Raw genomic sequence first — 24,347 nt, 5'->3', positions numbered from 1 at the left:
TCATCCAGGAGATGAGGGATGGAGGCGGGAGGTCCTGTCGTCCTGGCTCCCGGCTGTGCACCCTCCCGCTCCCTGACGGGGCTCAGCCCGTTTCCTGAAGGCCATAGCCCGGCAGCAGAGCCGTCAGGCACCCATGATCCCAGGCCTCATCCCCTTCGCCCCTCCCCTCCTCAGGACCACCCTTAACCCACTCATGGCTTGCAACTCCTTGCATCTACCTCCCACACCCTAGAGGACACACCTCTCCTCAACTAGTGTGCGGTCTGCACAAGCTACCAAGCAGCTGTTGACCCGACAGCAACGCCCCCACCCTGCCTGCCGTGAGCAGAGTATACTCCAGCAAGGCCCCTGCCTCCTGCCTCAGCCCTGGGCCCCAGACAAGGGCCGTGGGAAGGACAACCCGACGACACCCGGCCAGGGGACACCTGTAGGGCAGGAGCACCCACTACCCGCACATCTCCCGAGGAGAGGCCAGATTCTGGCAGCGGAGCCCAGGGCAGGACTACAGTATGGTGCTGGTGGCCACAGTATGGTGCTGGTGGTCACAGGATCCAGACCCAGTGACCACGGGCCCTTTGAGCCACCTCTGCACAGGGAGAGAAGCAATGACTATTTCCACACCTCAGCCACCAGAAGTTCTCTCCTAGAATAAACCAACCCCTGCCCCCAACATGGAGAAGAGATCGGTTACCCTTTCCAGAAGGGCTCACTCTGGGCTCTTAGAACATCTGAGAGCACAGGTACCACCACCAGGCTGGTTTGAGTCCAGCATCCCCAGCCCTGAGGACCGTGTGGCTGTCCCGTGGATGTTGTCCAAACACCTGTCTCTGTCCTTAGGTGACTCCCAAAGGGGGAGCTGCAGTGTGGCTCACCAGGGTCGGGCTGAGGCTGCCAACGGCAGACCAGGTGGGCGGCCCTTCCTAAAGCGGCGCGTGTGGAATGGGGCACCAGCTGGAAGGCCGCAGGAGTCTCCAGGGCACAGAGGGACAGCAGAGACCCCACCGCAACCGTAGGAGGCCGTCCATCAGATTTATTTATTCCTACTCAACATAACCCAGAACACAGGAGCAATTCTGTACATCTCTAGAACCCCACAGCTAGCTCCCAACAATAGAAACTGTAACTACAAAAGAGGAGTTCTATCCAGCAAATATAAAGGGTAACTTTAGGCTGTGTCCAATGTTCGTCAGACTATTTACAGGCCCGGATGTGGGTTCAGATCTCGCCAGCCTCCTTCTCCTCCGACCTCCGCGAAGCTGTCTTCCCATTGGAGCTCTCCAGCCTCCAGTCAGCGGCCCCTCGCTCACTGCGCCCGTGCTCCCAGGACTCCTCCCTCGACGTCCGCTCTCTGGAGAACCTGGGAAAGGAGACGCGAGGCTCAGAGGAGGCCGCATCTCCCTTCTGGCTGGCCCCTTGAGCACGGGCAACCTGGAGCCTCAACATCGGGTCAGGGAAGGCCTCGACAGAGCACACCCGGGGAAGCCCTCAGAAGGCAGAGGGCAGAGGGCAGCCGACCACCCAGGGCCCAGGATGCTGCACGGGAGCGCTGACACAGCCACTCCAAAGTGCCGTTTGCAAACATCTCTCCCAACGGGGCTGGCTTTTGCTGTAACGTGACCAGAGCAAGACTACAAAGCGCCCGTGTGGGGTACAACCCTTATACAGACGCAGCGGAAGGCTGTCATCCAGCACACAAAGGTGCTCACGGTGTTTCCCTCAAAGTTGTGGGTCATTGTTTTCTGGGTTATTTTCCTTAAGAAAACCCCAGCAGAGGTAAGTAGGACCTGGTCAGGACAGAGCTCTCAGGGGCTCTGTGTTCTGAGGGGACAGCGAGCGTGTGGCTGGTCACGAGGGAGCTGAGCCCATGTAACCACCTCTACACTTCTCAACTGTCCCAGCCCAGAATCCACCTGCTGCCCCCGCGCTTACAGGCCCCTATGCGCTGGGCCCCATTCATGACTCCTCAAGGCTCCAACACTCAGCTGCACAGATGCCCCTTCAGGCTCCTGAACAAAAGCCCCAGACCCGTCCCTACCAGGTACGGCCAACAGGCCCCAACGACAGACCCCCAAAAGACCCTGGGAACACAAGAGAAAGGGCTCACTCCTGGTTGCAGCTACTGAAGGAGTCAGAGTAGTTACTTGTATTTCGCACTCCGGTCCCTGGAAGCCCGGCGGTGGCCCCGGCTGTGGCTACGGGAACGGCTGCGGTGGCGCCGGTGTCTGTCTCGGGACCGAGATCGGGATGACTTTCGTCGCTCCCTGGAGGTAGATCTGGACCTCCTGCGACGCCGGTCCCGGGATCGTGACCTGTAGCAGACAACCAGAAGGCTCTGAAGGCCGGGATGCCTCATCCCAACAGCCCTTCTCTGGCAGGAGCTTCTGCTGGATGCTGCAGTGGCACCTCCCCTTCCTTCCTACAAATTTACAACTGGGGTTCACAACAGTCCCATCAGTGCACAATTATGGCCTCCTCTCACTGATGCTTCCTGAAAACAACTGCGACGCCACAGGCCTCGCTAGTACCATCTGACTCCCCCTCTCATTTACAGTGGGTCCCTCTCCTGCACTAACACCCCAACCAGCCTGACAACAGACAGACAGGGGCCTGAGCTTGGTCCCTCACCAGCCCTGCCCACCAGATAGCAAGTGTGAAGCTGTAGAAGTTAAGGAAAAAATGCATGAGGAGGAGCGCCGTGGGTGGTTCAGTCAGTTAAGTGACTCTTGGTTTCAGCTCAGGTTGTGACCTCAGGGTCATGAGACTGAGGTCCAGGAGAGGCCACACGCACAGGGCAGCATCCGACTGGGACTCTCTCCCTCTCAGCTGTGTGTGCACTCTCTCCCTCTCAAATGAACATGTTAATGGATCTGGAAACCTACCTCCTTCGATCTCTGGTTCTGGATCCAGACCTAAAATGGAAAAGAAAAGGATGAACAATCTCCCCCGAACAGCGGTGCCCCGCAGCCTACAAGACGAAGGAGTGCTGGCTTCCCACGGAGTCCTGTTGTTTTCTAGCAGCTCACGCACTCACAGGCCCACAGCCCCAGGGGTCAGAGGCTACACCCGGAGCTCAACAACAGACTCGCACAGCTACGCAGACTGTCACAGAACAGATGCCAACAACGGGCAGGATCTAAAGTCACCAGAGGACACCACAGTTGAGGCAAAGCCTCGAGTTCCAGACATAAGTTCACTGCTCGGTGAGGGTGACATGACCTCCTTGGGAAATACACGATACGTGGGTCCTCATTCTACACCCTATTCTACAGCAAAAACGGACAAGACCACCGGCACAATGTGTTGAGCTGGATGTGACAGAGATGTTCATACATCTGAAGGGTGGTCTGATAGGTTCTTAGAAAGCAGTTTTCCAACACTACTAATATTTACATGTTACATTTGTCTTAAAAAAATTTTTTTTAAGATTCTATTTATTTGACAGAGAGATCACAGGCAGGCAGAGAGAGGGGGAAGCAGGTTCCCTGCTGAGCACAGAGCCCGATGTGGGGCTCGATCCCAGGACCCCAGGATCATGACCTGAGCCGAAGGCAGAGGCTTTAACCCACTGGGCCACCCAGGTGCCCCTGTCCTAGAAATCCTAAGGAATTTTATAAACCACTGAAACATACCAAAATCAGGATGATCACTAAAGTACTGGTTCATTTATAGGGGCACCTGGATGGCTCAGTCAGTTAAGCTTCCCACTCTTTGTTTCAGCTCAGGTCATAATCTCAGGGTCCTAGGAATGACCCCAACATAAGGCTCTACCCAGTGGGGAGTCTGCTTGAGGATCGCTCTCCCTTTGTCCTCCCCCACCCTGTCTCTCTCAAATAAATGAAATCTTTAAAAAACAAAACAAGGGCACTTGGGAGGCTCAGCCAGTTGAGCATGTGCCTTCAGCTTGGGTCATGATCCCAAGGTACTGGGATTGAGCCCCACTTCGGGCTCCCTGCTTAGTGGAGAGCCTGCTTCTCCCCATCCTGCTCCCCCGGCTTGCGTTCTCTATCAAGTAAATAAAAATGGGGTGCCTAGGCGGTTCAGTGGGTTAAGCGTCTGCCTTCAGCTCAGGTCATGATCTCAGGGTCCTGGGATCAAGCCCCACATTGGGCTCTCTGCTCAGCAGGAAGCCTGCCTCCTACTCTCTCTGCCTGCCTCTCTGCCTACTTGTGATCTCTCTCCCTGTCAAATAAATAAATAAAATCTTAAAAAAAAAAATGAATTTAGGGGCGCGTGGGTGGCTCGGTCTGTTAAGTCTGTCTGCCTTCGGCTCAGATCACGATCCCGTAGTCCCCACATCAGGCTCATTGCTCAGCAGAGAGCCTGCTTCCCCTTCTGCCTACAGCTCCTTCTGCTCGTGGACTTGTGCTAACAAATAAATAAATAAACGTAAATAAACTGCTATTAAAAAGTATGGGAAACAAAACCAAACACCAAGTATGGCTGCATTAAACCAGGAAACGTCTGCACGGCACAGGAGCCATCAAGACAAATGCGGCTCAGCAGTGGGAGAGGAGAGCAAGTGCGGGCTGAGCACTTGTTAAGGGTCAAGACCCAGATGTATCAAGGCCTGAGACCCCACAGAAAATCTACTACGTTAAAAAGCAGGCAGAGGGGGCGCCTGGGTGGCTCAGTGGGTTAAGCCTCTGCCTTTGGCTCAGATCATGATCTTAGGGTCTTGGGATCGAGCCCCACATCGGGCTCTCTGCTCGGCAGGGAGCCTGCTTCTTCCCTCTCTCTCTGACTGCCTCTCTGCCTGCTTGCAATCTCTGCCTGTCAAATAAATAAATAAATAAATAAATAAAATCTTAAAAAAAAAAAAAAAGGCAGGCAGAGGATCTTGGGACATGGGGGGCTCAGTCGGCTAAGGGTCTTCAGCTTATGTCATGATTTTGGGGTCCTGGGACCGAGCTGCGTGTTTGGCTCCCTGCTAAGCTGGGACTCTGCTTCTCTTTCTCCCTCTGCCCCCAGCTTATATTTCTCTCTCTTGCTCTCCCTCAAATAAATAAATAAAATCTTTTAAAAAATTTTAAAGAAATAAATAAGAGGGGTGCCTGGGTGGCTCAGTGGGTTAAAGCCTCTGCCTTCGGCTCAGGTCATGATCTCAGGGTCCTGGGATCGAGCCCCGCATTGGGCTCTCGGCTCAGCGGGGAGCCTGCTTCTCTCTCTCTCTCTCTCTCTCTCTCTCTCTGCCTGCCTCTCTGCCTACTTGTGATCTCTGTCAAATAAATAAAATCTTTAAAATAAATTTTAAAAAAGGAACTAAATAAGAAATAAAAAGGTAAAGGATCCAAACTTTTTTTCTTTTTTTTTAAAGATTTTATTTATTTATTTGACAGAGAGAGATCACAAGTAGGCAGAGAGGCAGGCAGAGAGAGAGAGAGAGAAGCTGGCTCCCTGCTGAGCAGAGAGCCCGACGCGGGACTCGATCCCAGGACCCTGAGACCACGACCCAAGCCGAAGGCAGTGGCTTTAACCCACTGAGCCACCCAGGCGCTCCAAACTTTTTTTCTTTTTAAAGATTTTAGGAAGCAGGCTCCCTGCTGAGCAGAGAGCCCGATGCAGAACTCGATCCCAGGACCCTGAGATCATGACCTGAGCCGAAGGCAGAGGCTTTAACCCACTGAGCCACCCAAGCGCCCCCAAACTTTTTTTGTAAAAGAGAACACACAGGTGGCTGACAGGAACATGAAAAGATGCTCCACATCCCTCATCACAAGGGAAACTCAAAGCAAAACCACAGTGGGGTATAACTGCCTCACATCTGTTAGAGAAGCAACAAGAAATAACCAACACAACAACAAAGAACAGGACAACAAACACGGGAAGAAGTAACAAGCGCGTGAGGACATGGGCAGAAGGAACCCTCGTGCACGGCTGGCGGGCAAGGGACCTACCAGAGCCGCTGTGGAGAACAGTGTGCAGGAGTCTCAAAAGGTCAGAACTAGAACTACCACATGGACCCGTGACCCTACTTCTGAGCATTTACCTAAGAAAATAAAAGCAGGTTCTTGAAAAGACCTCCGCACCCCCCCATTCACTGCATCATTATTTACAAGGGCCGAGACATGGAGACAACCCAGTGTCCACCCACAGACAAATGTGAGGCACGTACACAGGGCAGCTTTCCTCGGCCATGCAATAGGACACCCTGCCCTACGGGACAGCATGGACACACCACAAAGACATTGTGTTATGTAACATCAGTCACAGAGAGACACAAGTAAACTATGATCTTGGTGATATGCAGAATCTAAAAAACCCCAAGTCACAGATACAGAGAAGGAACAGGCTGGTTGTTGCCAGAGGCAGTGGGTAGGAACGGGCCAAGATGGTGAAGGGAGGGGAGAGGAAAAGGGCGGTTAAGGCACGTCACTGCAAGGGCACTGTGTCATCTGTCAAGGGCACTCCTGCTGCGGAAGGTCTCGGGGATGAGGCGAGGCTCCCACAGGGACCCGCACACGCATACACACCCCGCCACGGGAGTGGTCACTTCGTTGGAAAAAGGGACTTAGGTGTTTTGCTTAATACATTTTAAGACTGTCTGTTTGAATCTCTTTACAATCAAAATCTGTTAGGTAATTAAAGTAATGAAAAGAAACACAAAAAATTCAACAGCTATTTGTCATTTCTGAATTATATAGTAATTCTTCCAGGAAAGCCCAGCTTCTGGGCCTTTCGAGGACAGTGAGATCTCTCCCGACAGTGTGGTCCTGGCTCCAGCCTTCTCCCTGAACTTTGACCAGATGTCTCCCAAGCTTCTCCAACTGAATATGATCAGAGCCAAATTCCATCCCCACCCCGCCGTCACCTCCTCAAAAGCCCTTTACACTGCTCCGTCTTCTCCATCCCCCCAGTGGCAACTCCAGGCCAGAAACCCTGAGGCCCACTCTATTTCCCCTTTGTTTGCCTCACAAGCCCACACCAGATGATCTGCTCCAGAGTCTGCTCAGACCGACGAACCTTCCCCGACGGACATCCCCCAAGCCAGTGTGGCTGCATGGACAGAGCACGCTCCGACCCTGGAGAGCCTCATCTCCAGCCCGACTTGGCTGGAGGCCTCGCAGCCACGAGGCTGGTCAGGACACAGCAGGCTCCTCTCCTCTTCTCCTACAGCGCTGCCCTCCGCCTTCCCAGCTGCGAGGCAGGTGGCCTGAGCAGCGCACAGCCCCGGGCGACTGTCCACGCCACATGGCGCTCCCCCAGGCCGGCCCAAACCCCGCTCTTCTGAGCAGGCTGCATGTCGGCTTGCTCTGCTTTTAGGGGCACGCGGGTCCGTGGCAGACCTCGACGGCTACACACCAGACTGCAAGGAAGGAGCAGGGTTAGGGTCGGGGTGAGGTGCGCACTGTGGACTCACCTCCTGCTCAGGCGCTCCTCCCGCTCTCTCTCCTCTCTCCTCCGCAGTCGATCCTGGTTTCTCTTCTCCTGTTTTTCAGCCACAGTTTTCTACATAAGCAAAAAGTTGGAAAATGAGAGGAGAAGCTATACCACTGAGTATTTATGGGGCGCCTGTGGGGTTCAGTTGTTAAGCGACTGCTTTAAGCTCAGGTCATGGTCTTAGGGTCCTGGGATGGAGCCCTGCGCTGCCTGCTCAAGGGAAGCCTGCTTCTCCCTCTCCTGTGCCCCCTGCTTGTGCTCCCTCTCTAGCTGTCTCTGTCAAATAAACAAAATCTTAAAGAAAAAAAAGCACGGGGACGACTGGGGGGCTCAGTCGTTAAGCGTCTACCTCCAGCTCAGTCATGATCTCAGGGCCCTGGGATCGAGTCCCGTATCGGGCTCCCTGCTCAGTGGGATGCCTACTACTCCCTCTCTCACTCCCCCTACTTGTGTTCTCTCTCTCTCTTCCCTGTCGAATAAATAAATCTTTAAAGAGAAAAAAGCACTTTTACATGATCTCAATATTAGTAATTTAGAAATCTAAAGGAAACTCTTAAGAGGAACATAATCACCTCTAAAACTTCTTAATGGAAAATAAATGAAAATAATGCTACCATAGAAACTCACCTTGTAAGTTCAGTGACCAACTGCACACTCTAAGACGTGCTCTAGTTCTAAGTCACGGAAACTGATCTTTTGCTTCACACCAGTCCAGAACATTAGTTTTTTACCGAAGGAGACTCCACACACGTTATGGTTACGGTGTGACCAACCATACCCTGCTGGCCAGGAGCAGCCCGTCCCTGGAGTGCTGAGTGCTCCAGCGGCTTTAGAGCCAGCCTCAGGGGACAGCAGGCCAGGGAAGGCAGACCATGAGCTGGTGTTCTTTGGTATTTTATTATGAAGTCCTTGCTACACCCACCACGGAGCTCAAATGTACGGCCCCACGATCAAGAGTCACATGCTCGCGGCGCCTGGGTGGCTCAGTGAGTTAAAGCCTCTGCCTTCGGCTCAGGTCATGATCTCAGGGTCCTGGGATCGAGCCCCGAATCGGGCTCTCTGCTCAGCAGGGAGCCTGCTTCCTCCTCTCTCTCTGCCCGCCTCTCTTCCTACTTGTGATCTCTGTCTGTCAAATAAATTAAAAAAAGAAAATCTTTAAAAAAAAAAAAAAAAAAAAAAAAAGAGTCACATGCTCCACAGAGCCAGCCAGGCGCACCCACCCCTGGCTTTCAGCACCAAGCTCAAAACCTGGCTCATCAGGCCCGGCGGTGGACAGAGCAGAGAAGACAACACAGCAGACAGGGGAGCCTGGGGAAACTCCACTATGGGACACTGCTGACACAGCTGAGCTCAGAACACTAGCTCCACACCCCCACCCTCAACACCAACCCAAAGCCTCCTCATGCCCCCACTCCCTGCTGACGGAACGAAGCCCTAAGGGGGAGTAAAACAGGGCCAGGGAGACAAAGGACCACCAGTCTTCTCGTGCTCATGAAGGCACAAAGGATAACGCCGCACCTCAGTGCAGACTGGAGCCAGGCCCCTGAACGAAGGGTACAGCAAGGACTGAGGGGAGAGGCCAGCTGGCCCCCTCAAAGCACTCACGAGGTGCAAGAGCCCTCCTGTCTGGCCCCTTGGGCTCTCCAGCCCGCGTGTCACTTGCCCTGCCCCCAGCAGGCACACAGGACGGACACATGAAGGTCAAGGATGGGCATTTCAGCCCCTTGACTGAAGAGGGGAAGTGACTGAGCACAGGGCTGTGGTCTGGGATTAGCTCCTTTCCAAACACCTCTGCTTCCTTCCAGCCCTAAGTAAGAAGGCCTTGCCTTGCTACTGCCTTGGTGTGTGGCCTGGGGTGAGGAACTCTGGGACCGCGGTAAGCAAAGCCATCTGGGACCAGGGTCCAGAGCTCTCACCCTCCCGAATGTTCAGAGGTACACTTCTAGACATGTTTTCTGTTGTTAGTCTAATCGCCATTATCAAAATCTGTAATAGGTTTGGGTTGTCTGGATCAACTTTGTACCGCTCACTCTGCAAAGACAAAGGCTGCCTTCTAGATCTAGTTAATACTTAAATTCCTCACAGGCACCTGGCTGGCTCAGTCGGTAGAGCACGTGGCTCTTGATCTGGGCATTTAAAGTTGGAGCTCTTGTTGAGTGTAAAGATTACTGAAAAATAAAATCTTTAAATAAACAAAAACAAAACCTTAAGTTCTTAAGGTTTCAGGGCATAATTTTTCAATATAGTCTCATTCCGTTTGAAAAAATACATGTTAAAATAGAAAAGACTTTCAGCTATAAAAAAAATATCAAAACAAAATGATGGTGTGATAGGAAATGGAAATACAATTTAAAGGAGAAATGGAAGGGCCTCCTGGGTGGTTTAGTCCATGAAGCGTCTGACTCCAGCTCAGGCCATGATCTGGGCTCTGTGCTCAGTGGAGAGTCTACTTGGGGATTCTCTCTTGATTCTCTCCCGTCCCTCCCCCTGCTCACACACATGCTCTTTCTCGCAAATAAATATATCTTTAAGAAAATCTATAATAAAGTGTATCACTTTTGAAAATTCTAGTGGGAGCACAGGAGCAAACTGTGCAAACTGTGCGGCCACCCCCGCTCCGCTCCCAGTGCCAAGTTTACCTCTCACCTACAGGAAACCCCTTTTCAAGTGCAGGGCTGTCCCCTGCCCTTTCAAAGGACACAAAAGGCCTCCACCTTCACTGTCATAGTGTCCTTGTCAGGTGCCATGTGTCTTGCCACCAAATCTCATGTGGCCAGAAGACCCGCACAGCTCCCAGTAACCCATCCTAGTGGTCCCTACATAGCAAGGAGGACTCTGCCAATCTGAAAAATAATTCAAAGTATTCGAAACATGCTCACCCTTCCCTCTAAGTATTCCACACCCAAGGTAAGTTTTAGAGTCTAACCCAGGAAACTGAGCCGCCTGAGGAAGAGACAAGGGTGGGCAGTTGTGGAGCAGTCCATCCAAAACGCCCCACCACATTCTCGTCCTTCCAAGGAGGCTCAAAGGCAAGGGCCAGGCAGTGTGATCTGTCTAGCCTCACTGCTCTCACACACACACCTCTGCCCAAGGAGAGACAAGACTATGGTTCTTCCCATCTCCAACCAAAAGTTATTTCAGGGGTGTGCAAGAGGACTAGACTGTGTTTTTTTCCTGCAAACAAGTTCAAACTAAAGAAATAGTCAGGGTCCCTTCCCTTAGTTCGCATGTGAACGAAGTGACAAACTCTGAGTATTTCACTATAAAATTCAAGACATATTCTTAGAAAAGATCAAAATAGTGGTGCCTGAGTGGCTCAACTAAGTGTCTAAAGTCACGTCACAATCCCAGGGTCCTGGGATTGAGCCCCACATTGGGCTCCCTGCTCAGCTAGGAGTCTGCTTGTCCTTCTGCACTCCCCTCCCCAATTTGTGCACACTCTCTCTCTAGTAAATAATTAAATCTTAAAAAAAGAAAAAGAAAATAAGGTCAAAACACAAGGTTTTCTACAAGTTAATACAAAGCCATCACAAGACTGCCTGGGTTTCTCCAGAAACAACGTATTAACATACCCTCAACTGATCAAGCTTCTCTCTGATTTGAATGAACCCCAAGTGTAACTTGCCCCCGAAGTGATCTGCAAGACGACGGTCATTGTCGTGGAGACCAAGGTAGGCCGAACAGACCTCACAGACACGCAGCTTCTGCTGTTGAAAACTGGATGCAGGCATGGAATTTCTGTATTCTTCCTGGAGAATGGGAACAAAGCAATGAAAATGAGGTACACAGAACCACAACTAAATATTCAACCCCCAAATGGAAATATTTGAGGGGACTATAGAGATAACTTTGAAATAAACTAAAACTCATCATTTACAAGCTTTAGATATTTGTAACTGACTCAATTTCCATCGTTTATTACAAAATGAGCAATCATGATTTCAAAGCAGTAAGAAACGTTCAAGCTTCTCGGGACAAGCAGGAGGCTGTCTGCTCTCAGAGGCCAACAGGGAAGGCAGGCTTCAGGTACGTGCAGTGGGGACCTGTAGGAGGACCAGAGAACCAAGGGAGCCTCTTCAAAAGGGGCCTTCCAAAAAAACAAAGCACAAAAACCAAACCAAATAACCAAGCAAAATACACAACAGCCACTCATGGAGGTATTCCAAGGTCCAGAAAGCTGTATGCCAACTCTGCCCTGAAGGCTAAAATTTGGACCAACAAATACATTATACACTCTCTTCAAAAAAGAGTATGTCCAACAAAACAGACTAAAACACACCTCTCTGGCAGCAACTCCAGTCAGAACAGATGTAATATAGAAGAAATGAAGATATGGTTCCTGATGCTAGTGCCAAAGTCAAAACATGCCTTTAAGAACCAGGTTTAAGCAGTGCCTGGGTGGCTCAGTTGGTTAAATGTCTGCCCTCGGCTCAGGCCATCATCCCAGGGTCCTGGAATCAAACCCCACATCGGGCTCCCTGCTCAGCAGAGAACCTGCTTCTCCCTCTCCCTGATGCTTGGCCTGCTTGTGTTGTCAAATAAATAAATAAATAAAATCTTAAAAAAAAAAAAAAAAAAGACCCAGATTTAAGAAATGCATTCCAGGGCACCTGGGTGGCTCAAACGTTAATGTTTAAGCATCCGTGTTCAGTTCAGGACATGATCTCCAAGTCCTCAGATTGAGCCCCACATCAGGCTTCTGGCTGGCTCAGTGTGGAGTCTGCTTTACCCTCTCTCCCTCTGCTTGTGCTTGTCTTGTCCCTCTCCCAAATGAATAAATAAAATCTTAAAAAGAAACGCATTCTAGGGGTGCCTGGGTGGCTCAGTCAGGTGAGTGGCTGCCTTCAGCTTAGATCATGATCCCAGGACACTGGGATCAATTCACGCATTGGGATCCCCGCTTGGCGGAGAACCTGCTTCCCCGTCTTTCTCTGCCTGTTACTCTGCCTACTGTGATCTTTCTCTGTCAAGTAAGTAAATAAAATATTTATTTATTTATTTTTAATTTGACAGACAGAGCTCACAAGTAGGCAGAGAAGTGTGGGGGGAAGCTGGCTCCCCACTGAGCAGAGAGCCCGATGCGGGAACTGATCCCAGGATCCTGGGATCATGACCTGAGCAGAAGGCAGAGGCTTTAACCCACTGAGCCACCCAGGCGTCCCAAATAAATAAAATCTTAAAAAAAAAAAAAAAAAAAAAAGGAAAAAAAGAAACACAGTCTAATAGTTACTGATCCTTATTTAAAGGGATCTCCCATGTCTGGGTGGCTCAAGTGGTTAAGCACCTACTTTTACCTCGGTTGTGATCCCAGGGTCCTGTGCTCAAATCCCCATCAGGCTCCTTGCTCAACAGGGGGCTTCCCCCTGCTTGTGTGTGGGCCCTCTGACAAAATCTTTTTTAAAAATTTAAAAAATAGGGACACCTGGGTGGCTCAGTTGGTTAAGCAGCTGCCTTCGGCTCAGGTCATCCCAGCGTCCTGGGATCGAGTCCCACATCGGGCTCCTTGCTCCGCAGGGAGCCTGCTTCTCCCTCTGACTCTGCCTTCCATTCTGTCTGCCTATGCTCACTCTCGCTCGCTCTCTGACAAATAAATAAATAAAATCTTAAAAAAAAAATTTTTTTTAAATAAAAAATAATTAACAAATAAAGGGATCTACCATTAATTCACACATTCAAAATTCCCTGGCAAAAGCAGATTAAAATAAGATACCAGGAAAGACATCAAATACACCACTGGCAGGAGACTGCACTGGTGCCACTAAAAGGGAGTGCACCTGAACTACCCCTGAAAGCCAGACAGGTGTGCGCCCCTTCCGGGCGTCCGTTCTGGAACATGCTCATATGTGTGCCAGCCAACAAGCACAAGGACACTGTCTGTGAAGACGAGAAACTACCAAGAACAGAGAACACCACCCAGACAGTCGCAGGTTCATGAAACACAATTCTGCAGCAACACACTGAAGGAAGTTGTATGCAGCATCAAGGAGAGACCTCACCAACAGTGGTGAGTCAACAATGAAAGCAAGACAGACAGACACACCATTTCAGTGGGATTTTTTTTAAAGCACAAAGCACAAAAACATACCCATAACACACACCCACAACACTCACACACACAGAGTTTATGGGCAGCACACACGTGTAATAAAGAATGAAGACAAGTGAATGCACACTAATGCCTGCCTCTGGGGAGGGATGGGAGGGGACTGGAGAGGGAAGCACTGGGAACCTGAATTTCTATTATGATGTGCCAAAGCTTTTATTAAAAAGAAAAAAAAAAACAAAAAACCGAAAACTTTAGGGAAAATGGTAAATTCAGTGTGCCCATGAATATCTGTGATACTCTATCCCTTTCTGTAATTCTGAAACTTTTACTACCCTCTAATTTCTTTCAAAATAAACTCTCATTATACTGAATTTAAAAAAAAAAAAGTTTCAACAAGTTAAGTACTGTATGGCTCCATTTACGTAACATTCTTAACATGACCAGCATAGAGAGATGGAGGAGAGATTCGTATCTGCCAAGGGTCAGAGAAGTGCATGTGGCTACCAAAGGGTCAGGAAGGGATTTTAGTGGTGAAGGATACTTCGTGACTGTCAACATCCTTTCTATTACGCTGTGCAATGGTTTTTCAAGATGGTATCTCAGGGGGAATCTGGATAAAGGTACATGGGATCTCTCGGTATCATTTCTTGAGACTACTGAACACCCCTGCTGCTGAGAGCACACAGGGACCCATAGGTTCCACACCACCACAGAGCAGCGTGGCGGAGGCCCCCCTGACACCAGCCTGTCTTGCGCAGTGGTTTTAAGGAAGTGGTGCGGTCTCCTTGGGGGCATGACCAGTGACGGGATGGAGGACGCTGGCCAGGGTAAGGATGCTACGAATCCTGGGCATGAACAGCAGGCACCCCATATCCTGCTCCTGTCTGGGCCATCTGCAGCAGCCACATGATGACCCCGTCATCTACAATCATTTACACCCACATACAGATCTCGCAGCCAGCCCAGGGACGGTAGGTGTCTGCTCTGCTCCTGGAAGCATGAAGGGCGGGGCCTCAGGCTGCACCAAGAAGCCAGAGATTCCCTCCTGACTCTCTGGTCTTCCTGGTAGAGCAGTCAGCAACCCAAGGAGCCGACTCTGTTCCACACATAAATGCCTATTTCCTGTTTCAGGAGACAGGGCTTTAGATCCCATGATACAGATTTATATACATGATTTATATTTATAATAAGTGTGCAGGGATTTAAATCCTGTACAAAACGCAGAATTTAAATATAAACCCCATCTCCAGGAAATGGAACCACTCCGTAAACCAGGGAACACTGTTGGGAACTTTAACAAGTCACACCTCCATGGTGTGACAAATGCCACTCAAGGTATTTGATTCAAGTGTGACCTGCAGCGGTCACCTTCGTGAGCCCATCTGTCTTTGGGCGTGACTACATTTTACGTACCAACATCCACCTATACGAGTTCCTTTCCCTCTCGAGTTCAAGGACAGACATATTAGCTACGAACGTCCCTGAAGGGGATACTGTGCTGCCCAGGGCATGCGGCAGGATGCCAGCACCGCCCTCCAGCAGACCGTGCTACTCACCCCAACGCAGGCTGGGCCCTCTTGGAGTGACTCTTCTGCTCTGCAGACTTACCACTGCCCCAGTGGACATCGTGACAGCCCCCATGGGCCCTGGGCGCCACCCATGACTTCAGTCCATCATTCTGGACCTCTGGTTAAGCACCAAGCTGAACCAGGGCTACAGAAGTGGCCAAAGAGAGGCCTGCACCAGGGGCACCTACACGTCATCTCCTCATCTCTACCCAGCCTCACCAAGCCCACGGCTCTAATGACCTTCTCAACCGATGGGTCTTGGCTAAGGGCACTTCCAGGATTACCCGAACTCACCTGGAGACCCCTGGAAACACAGAGTCACTCTCAAACTCAGACCCCATTCTTCTGACCACCAATTTTCATCTGAATGACTCTTATCCATCTGTTCACGTACCCTCTTTCTGTACCCCTCCCAACCCCAGCGCCGTCTCCACGAGGAGGACCTCCTCTCCCTTGTTCCCAACTGAAAACTAGCCGGGGCGCCAAGGTGGCTCTATTGTTGAGCCTCTCCCTTCTGCTCAGGTCGTGATCCCAGGGATCCTGGGACTGAGCCCCGCATTGGATTCCTGCTCATCAGCAGGGTATCTGCTCCTCCCTCTCTTCTGCCTCTCTTCCCCCTACTCATGCTCTACTCTCTCAAATAAATAAATAAAACCTAAAATTAAAAATAAATAAATAAATAATGGGGGAAAAAAACACAAAAACCAACAACTAAAAAGCCATCCGGCACACAGTTGGAGCCCAACAAGCATTTCGTCCAGGAATACAGATGTCCCCACCTCCCTCTGACTCTACCGTCGCCACCATTCCCAAAGGCTACAGGAGCCATTTCCAGTTCCAGTGGTAAAGATCTGGGAGTCAGAGCATATCCAATGGATCAAACAGCCTAGAGAGAAAACAGCCGCCAACACGATAATGAGTCTCTGACTCAGCTTCACCACCACCCTGACAGTGCGTCCTGACCTGGTACCCCAGCAGATACCATGCGGATGCGACCCTCAGTCTGCACGGGTTCTCTCTGCCAGACACGCCGTGTCACCGAGAACAGCAGGCTCTGGTCTGCAGGGCAGCCTGTGCTCCAGATCTGGCGCCACCACACCGGCGGAGCGGCCACCACAGCCCGGCAAACCCCTAGAGAGTAAACTGGCACCACCGCAGTGACTCTTCAGCTTGAGGAACTGCGCTCTGTATAGGTGTCGTGCGGAGGGCCGGCCAGTGATGGGTGTGTTTCACACAAGGGACACAGGGGACAGAGCAGAGGCAGAAACGCAAGTATGCACAGACTCTAAATCCTCCAACCCTGTCCACATAGCACCCTTCTTCCAACTTTTTCCCAACATTCAAAAAATGCAAGTTTAATTTTAGCCCAAATGGTCAACATTCAGGGGTTACAACATCTTTCTTGAAGACCTTTTCCCACCAACCTCAGCTTCTTTTTTCTTCGCACGGACTTTCTCCACTTCCATAAGAATCTTCTGGGATTCATCCACATTTCCCTCAGCTCCCAGTTGCTCAGCTTTAGCAAGAAGTTTTCCTATTTCTTCATTCAACTCATGTACTTTTTCTGCCTGAAAGAAGACAGCCAGGTGAGGCAGAGAGTCAGGTGAGCAGACATCTAAAACCAAAAGATCGTAACACAGAGACAATGCGTGTTTCTCCTGCTGTACTTCTGCTCCATTCTACCAAAACTACACTGAACAGCCATGGTCCTCACGGGGTCACAAGCAAACTCTAACAACTCTGGCATCTCTACTGCCTCCGCTGGGACTCTGACCTTAAACTAACCCAGCCGGCTGCAGTCCCTAAGAGCAGCACCATGCCTGTCACATCCAACATGGTGGCCAGGGTCATCATGGTGGTCACTTTCTAGGCTGTCTCTTCTCACACCTTCTATCATCACTCAACCTTCTGCATAAGGGCCATAAAATGTCCGGTTTAAACACATACATCTCTACTGTAAGCAAAATGCCTAATCATTTGGGATTTAATTTTAGAAATAAGATAGTTGGGGCACCTGGCTGGCTCACTTGTTAAGCATCTGCCTTTGGCTCATGTCATGATCCTAGGGTCCTGGGATTGAGCTCCGCATCAGGCTCCCTGCTCGGCCAGAAGCCTGCTTGCCCCTCTCCCACTCCCGCTGCTTGTGTTCCCTCTCTCACTGTGTCTCTGTCAAATAAATGAATAAAATCTTAAAAATAAATGAATAAAATAGCAACTACACATACCCCAAACAATGCTTTTACAAAACTGAGAGGAGAGGACACTGAAGAGATTCATTAGCTGCACGCAAAGACAGGAAACAGAATGTGGTCACAGGCCAATGACACATGGATCTACCGTCTCCATTCTTCAGGACAGCCGCACCACAGTCTAACCATTGCTCAACTCAACGTCCCCCATTTACTGTTCGATGTGGGGGTGTTAAGAAGGCAAACTTTGATCAACATGGACAGTGGAGGAGGGTCAGAGGCAGCAAGCAGCTCCAGGGAGCGGAGAACCTGCTGACCGCCTTCTCTCCTTACTGGGACGCATTGAGGAAGCACGGACTGTCCACCCCAAGGACGCAGTCAGTGCTGACAGTAACCATAATGGTGTTGTGAGCCTGCCGGCAGGCTGGTTCTCACCACACAGTGAGCCACACACACAGCTCGAAGAGAAAGCCCCAGGCATACCTTCGCAGAAACTTCAGCGCTGATCTCCTCCTGCGTCTCTGCCAGCCGCTTCTTGGCAAGCTCAGTTCTCCGATCACACTCAGCAATGAAGGACTCCAAGTGATCCATCGCCTAGCTCAGGAGAATCAGAGAGCTGTGATCAGTCACGAGGAAGGTCTTGGAACCCATCAGTTCAACAGGACATACACTCCTGGGTTGGTTTCTTAAAGCCTGTTAAGTTCGGTGGGAAGATCTTAAACTATGCTACAGCTAGCACATCCGTAACCACATTAAACCAAGGGGCTTTGTTAAACCGATCATTCAGAAGCACGGTGTTCTCATCTGATGTCTCTCTCAAATTTTGTCAAAGAACCCCCATCCCTCAATAACATTTCCCAGACTATTTTAGGCCATAATTATAGCGTTCTCTGAGGGGCAGGAAAGGCTGGACTGAGACTAGTATCGGAGGCCCTCTTCTGGTGAGCTGTGGGGGGTGCGGATGATGTACTCACTGGTCTGTGTGAGCCACGTAAATATTATCCCCTCATGTTCTGAGGGTAGAGTTCCCCCTTCCACCTCAAAACAAAACAATAGAACAAATATTACTGAGAGCTGTGAGCACAGTTAGTTATTGCCTGTCTAAAGCAGCAGAAAAACTGGTTACTACTTACCCAAAGAAATACAGGAAAAGAAACTCTAGAAATCTAAATGCTCACTCTGAAAAGACTTGTGGGGGAAACACGGACACACTAATAAGCTGCTTCACATGTGTTAGGCAGCAGATCTGCCATGACCAGCCCCAGGCCCCAGCATAACTTCAGGTAAACCTGTAAACAGGGTATCTGTCTGGCCACAACCAGTGACCAGCAAGCAAGGCTAGCATACGATGAGAGGCCTGGGTCACGTGATCTAGCACCAAAACATACGGAAGAAACAGCTCTGGGTGGAGATGACAGAAAGCAGGTGACAGGCCAGCAGATCCAGTGGTGATGAAGCACCGCTGCCTTCCGGGGCACCAGGGGAGGCTCAACTGGTTAAGCGTCTGCCTTTGGCTCAGGTCGTGGTCCCGGGATCCTGGAATCGAGTCCTGCATCGGGCTCCCTGCTCAACTGGGGGTCTGCTTCTCTCTCTACCCCTTTTCCCTGCTCATGATCTCTCTCTCTCAAACTCTCTCCCAAATAAATATATTAAATCTTCAAAACAAAACAAAACAAAACCAAAGACCAAGTGGTAATAATCTATGTCCCTCCATCTAAAGATAGCCAGAGGGAGCAAGTCAGCAGGTCGGCTGTTAAGAAAGCTCTCTACAAGGACCAGTGTGACACTGGAAAGGACAAGAGGGATATGGTCTCCTCCAGAAATCTAAATATCTCTCTTCACAGAAATGCACAGTTGGACATGTTCAGACAGAGAAGTTCTGTGGTGGCGCCAAGCCCGAGAGCACTGGAGAAAGCCTGAAGTATAATGGCCCACTGACGCCAACTCCCGGTTTCACTCCACATTCACTCACTCCTAGAATTCAGGACCTCTCTCCTGTTGTGGGCCCGTTCAGATACTTTCCCTGATAAACATTTCACTAAGTTCAAATGAAGCCATCAGGAAAGCCCATGATCATCTGTCTGCGTGCCCCACACTTTCTGGAAAGATACAGAGTTGACCATTCCGCTGATAGGGTGCTAACTTGCCAGGATCCAGTGCCAGCAAGCTGACACAGGTGGCACGACTCCTGTGCTCGTAAGGGACGATGGATCGTGGCAGACCATCCTCAAATGCTCCGGCTTCACCCACACAGAGGTCCTCAATCTATAGTGCAGATCCTTCCGTTAACTGCCCAGAGTGATCCCACACCTGCGACAGACCCAGGAACCCACTCATCAGGGTGACAGGTCACAATCCATTAAAGAAACAAGCTGCAGTTTCAGCAGAATCCAATTAGCTACAGACGCAGCAGACCAGACATCATTTAACTGCCACATTCTTTTAAGAGGTGACACTCTGGGGGGGCTCAGTCAGTTGGGCATCTGCCTTCGGCTCAGGTCATGACCCCAAGGTCCTGGGATTGAGCCCTGCATTGGGCTCCCTGCTCAGCAGGGAGCCTGCTTCTCCCTCTGCTTGTGCTCTCTCACTCTATGTCAAATAAATAAATAAAGTCTTAAAGACGAAAGGATATTCAAGTCTAAAAATTAAACCCTAATCACAATCTACCATTCTCTAGAAAGTCCCCGAACCTCTCCAGCTTCAGAGTGCTGTGATGAAACTCGGCCTGCTGAGGAGGCCTGGGCACAGCACTGACACCAGGAGGCAACTGAGTGTCACTGCTGCTGGAGGCCGTTCCTCCACACTCAGGACTGAGCAGCACTGTTCCCAGTGTCGCCAGCCCAGCAGAGATGACACCAGCCGGAAATCCGGGAGCCTGAGACGCACTCTCAGGGAGACTGGTCACAGCGAACATGAGCCCCTATGCTGCGTGTCCACATGTGCCTTAAAACGGCCACATGTGAAACTGCGAAAGTCTCCACTTCCCAGATGAAGAAAATGAGGTACAGTTTCCAAAATACTAAGTGATGGCATCAGGGTCCAAAGACCCTTATGGTTTGGCTCCAAACTCCCTACACTCAAAATGTGCACAACTCCGAGGCGGTCACCACCAGCCCAGTTCATAGAAGAACAGGACAAGTTACAGTAACTTGCCCAAGGTCACAAAGAGATCCCCGCCCGGGATATCTGACCTAGTAACTTTAACTATTATACGGTTCATCGTACACAGAAAAAGTAGGTATAATCAGAACCGGTCTCAACTGGCATATTAAAAAGTCTGGAAATTTGTTGATACCGTGTGTAGTTTCAGAAACCTGTCAAATAAAACATCACAAACCAAGACAATTTGGGAACTAAGTTAACTGTGTTTTTACCAAGTTAAAAAGAATCAAATTCTTCATACTTTTTTTTTTTTTAAAGATTTTATTTATTTATTTGACAGAGAGAAATTACAAGTACACTGAGAGGCAGGCAGAGAGAGAGAGAAGGAAGCAGGCTCCCTGCTGAGCAGAGAGCCCGATGCGGGACTCGATCCCAGGACCCTGAGATCATGACCTGAGCCGAAGGCAGTGGCTTAATCCACTGAGCCACCCAGGCGCCCCCATACTTTCAATAATGTGGACTCTTAACTCAATTGTACTGCTCTGTAACGGCTTCACAGGTTGAATTAAAGTATTAATACTGTGGTTTGTTTGCCAGTGTTCAAGTTCAGAAATCTGAAAGACGTCATACACCCATCCCTAAGAAATTTCTGGATAAAACACTTTCATGGTCAGACTGAGGCTATATTAGGCTAGAAGGAGACAACAGTGAGGACAGGTGTACCAGTGGTTCCACCCACCAAGCTCAAGCTGAGGGTCTAGGCAGGCAACACCTACACAAAGAATCATCTTCCAGTAACTCTGACTAACCAAGACCCCAAAACATGGTTACTCACTATCAGCAAAGATGTGAAGATAGGAACTCTACTGCCTGCCAGTGGGAGCACGGTATCATCAAAACCCCAGATACCCTCTGACGCAACGGTTCTGCGTCTCGGAACGTCCCCCAGATGCGTGCAGACAGCGCAGATCTGCGCACAACGGCGCTGTGTAATGCAGACCACAATCGCCAACAGGGGACTGGACATGTAACGCAGGTACCATCCCTTGGCAGGCTGTGCAGCCACAAAAAGCAATGAGGAACTCTACACAAAGGTATACTAAGAAGTTAAACAAAAAAAGGAAGGGTTAGGCTCGAATAGGCGTAGAAACTACCACTCGTGTAACAACAGGAATACAGACATACTGTCTGCCTCAGGCATCCGCGTGAACTCTAAAGCCAACGGAAGACACTGGTTACTTCTAGAGGAAACCAGATGACTGAAGAGCAGAGCAGGAGAGAGGTTTCACCTTCTGTCCTGGTCAAGTCTGAACCAAGCGACAGCCCTATATGTGCTCACATTAGTAAGAAATGCAGCACCCTTTGTGAAATAACACATCTGGGCAATAACGCTCATCTGCCGCTTAAAGCACCAGGCCGAAGGCAGACGGGGGCCCTGACCATCGGCAGGTCAAAGCTGTTGCAACCACTGCTGCCTCGGAGGTGGTCCAAGGGCAGGTGCAAAGCTCCGCCTCGGAATGTTCCAGCCACAACGTAGAACCTTAATCCAATGATCAAGCCTCCAGACTCAATGCCTACAGAGCAAGAATTTCAAGGACCAGGGAAACATGTTAAACAAGACATCATGAAGCTATAATCACCAAAATCCAGGGTATGAGACTTCTAAAAAATTAGTTTTTTTCAAACAAATAGATTTTAAAAGGTTTACGAAAGCATTCTAACATGTAGCCCTTATTTTGAATCCTGAGTCAAAGAAATTAAATTATAAAAGAATCCTTTCTGAAGCAATCTGGAAAATTCGAACACTGTCAGTCAGATGCTAAGAAATTATTTTTAAAGATGACCATTTCTAATAAAATCCTCAAATTCTAGATAGAGTATTTACAGAGGAAATTCTGTCTAGTAGCTAGTATAAAGAAATCCAGGTATGGGGCGGGGGTGGGGGGGCACACGCCTGCCTGGCTCAGGGGAGCATGTGACTCTTGATCTCAGGGTTGTGGGTTCAAGCTCCACTATGGGTCCAGATAGTACTTAAAAACTATAATTTTTTTTAAAGATTTTTATTTACTTGAGAGAGAGAGAGAGAAATTGAGCACAAGCTAGGGGAGGAACAGAGGGAGAGGAAGCAGCACACTCTTTGCTGAGCAGGCAGCCGGACGTGGGGCTCCATCTCAGGACCTGACTGGACCTGAAAGCAGACGCTTAAGCGACTGAGCCACCCAGATGCCCCTAAAAATACGACCAAATATCCAGGGGGGAAACGCAAAGATAAAGACAAAAGAAGAGTTTTCATGTCAATAATCACCGAAAACTGGGAGACAGAACCCAGAAATTTCATTACAATATCCTGTCCACTTCTGTATCTTTAAAAATTTTCCTGAACACATTTTTAAAAACATGCCAAGTGCATTCTTCATTCCAAGCGTGATACCAGATCTCAACACACATGGCAAAGACAATGCTGAAATATTTACAGACTGACTGAGACACACACGGTTTGTCTGCAGATCTGTGAGAAGCTGCGGGAGATGAAACCCTGCTGGCTGTGGGCTGATCATTCCCAACGCTAAGTGATGGGTACTAGGAATGTCACTGTATGACTGCATTCCACTTTTGATTTTTGAGATTCTCCAGAATAAAATTTAATAAAAACTCTGGGTGGCTCAGATGGTTAAGCGTCCAACTCTTGGTCTTGGCTCAGGTCATCATCTCAGGGTCCTGAGACTGAGCCTGTACTGGGCTCTGCACTCAGCAGGAAGCTGGCTGGAGATTCTCTCCCTGCCTCTTCCCTCCCTTGCAGGGATGCAATCTCTCTTTCTCAAATCAATCAATCCCTTGTAAATCAACCCTTCTTAGACATTTAAAAAAAAAAAAATTTTTTTAAGATTTTATTTGGGATGCCTGGGTGGCTCAGTGTGTTAAGTAAGCCTCTGCCTTTGGCTCAGGTCATGATCTCAGGGTCCTGGGATCGAGCCCCGCATTGGGCTCTCTGCTCATCCGGGAGCCTGCTTCGCCCCCCCACCCCCGCCTGCCTCTCTGCCTACTTGTGATTTCTGTCAAATAAATAAATAAAATCTTAAAAAAAAAAGAAAAAGAATGTTTGAACTTCAAAAAAGAAAAAAGAGGGGCGCCAGGGGGGCTCACTGGGTTAAGCCGCTGCCTTCGGCTCAGGTCATGATCCCAGGGTCCTGGGATCAAGCCCCGCATCGGGCTCTCTGCTCAGCAGGGAGACTGCTTTCTCCTCTCTCTCTGCCTGCCTGTCATCTCTCTCTCTGTCAAATAAATAAATATATAAAAGAAAAAAAAAAAAGAGAAAAGATTTTATCTGAGAGAGACAGACTGCTCATGCTCAGGAGCAGGGGGAGGGGAAGAGGGAGAAGCCGACTCCCCACTGAGCAAGGAGCCTGATTCAGAACTCAATCCCAGGACCCAGACGCTTAACCCAGGCACCCTCTTGGTCTTTTTTTTCTTAACTGAAAAATAATCCATGTAATCATAGCTTTAAAATGCTCTCTGAATGTAACTTCCTACCCTCCTTTTTGCCAACAGAACCTCAGAATTCTAACCCAAAACCTATTCCTAAACTGGCAGTGTGACCCAGGCTTCCAACAGAACACCACAAAAAGCCTCACTAGCCAAGGTTCACTTGTGGGGTTAAGAAGCAAGTTGCTGCTGCTGGGCCTCCTGGAGAGGCTCAGTAGGAAGAGTTAGGTCACAAATCCAGCGGACACTGGGTGTAGAGATTATTTAAATTAAAAAGGCTTAAAAAAAGAAAAAAAAACCCAGTGAGTTGTTGCTTTTAAAGTGTCTGCTTTGGGGTGCATGGGTGGCTCAGTGGGTTGAGCCTCTGCCTTCAGCTCGGGTCATGATCTCAGGGTCCTGGGATCAAGCCCGGCATTGAGCTCTCTCCTTGGCGGGGAGACTGCTTCCTCTTCTCTCTCTCTGCCTGCCTCTCTGTGTACTTGTGATCTCTGTCTCTGTCAAATGAATAAATAAAATCTTTAAATAAATAAATAAAGTGTTTGCTTCCTTGCATTTCAAATACTAAAGGACCGCCTCAACGGA

General features: G+C 49.6%; 1 protein-coding gene across 3 annotated transcripts in view; it reads right to left on the bottom strand.

Moving 5' to 3' along the window:
- Positions 1–1,010: 1,010 nt before the first annotated feature.
- Positions 1,011–24,347, bottom strand: part of LUC7L (LUC7 like) — a 37,077-nt gene continuing 13,740 nt past the window's right edge. For 2 of the 3 annotated variants that reach the window (XM_059155505.1, XM_059155503.1), the window contains 7 exons: positions 17,664–17,774; positions 16,416–16,559; positions 10,950–11,126; positions 7,358–7,446; positions 2,880–2,909; positions 2,142–2,309; positions 1,011–1,357 (listed from right to left, as the gene is read on the bottom strand). In XM_059155505.1, the coding sequence (XP_059011488.1) occupies positions 1,216–1,357; positions 2,142–2,309; positions 2,880–2,909; positions 7,358–7,446; positions 10,950–11,126; positions 16,416–16,559; positions 17,664–17,774 (861 nt within the window). In that variant the 3' untranslated portion in view covers positions 1,011–1,215. Of the gene's footprint in view, positions 1,358–2,104; positions 2,310–2,879; positions 2,910–7,357; positions 7,447–10,949; positions 11,127–16,415; positions 16,560–17,663; positions 17,775–24,347 lie in introns of all 3 variants that reach the window. The other variant, XM_059155504.1, reaches the window with a different exon arrangement.

This window comes from Mustela lutreola, chromosome 17, assembly GCF_030435805.1.
Source record: "Mustela lutreola isolate mMusLut2 chromosome 17, mMusLut2.pri, whole genome shotgun sequence".
Taxonomy (NCBI): domain Eukaryota; kingdom Metazoa; phylum Chordata; class Mammalia; order Carnivora; family Mustelidae; genus Mustela; species Mustela lutreola.
Note: the sequence above shows the minus strand (reverse complement) of the source record. Positions and strands in the feature narration are given on the sequence as shown.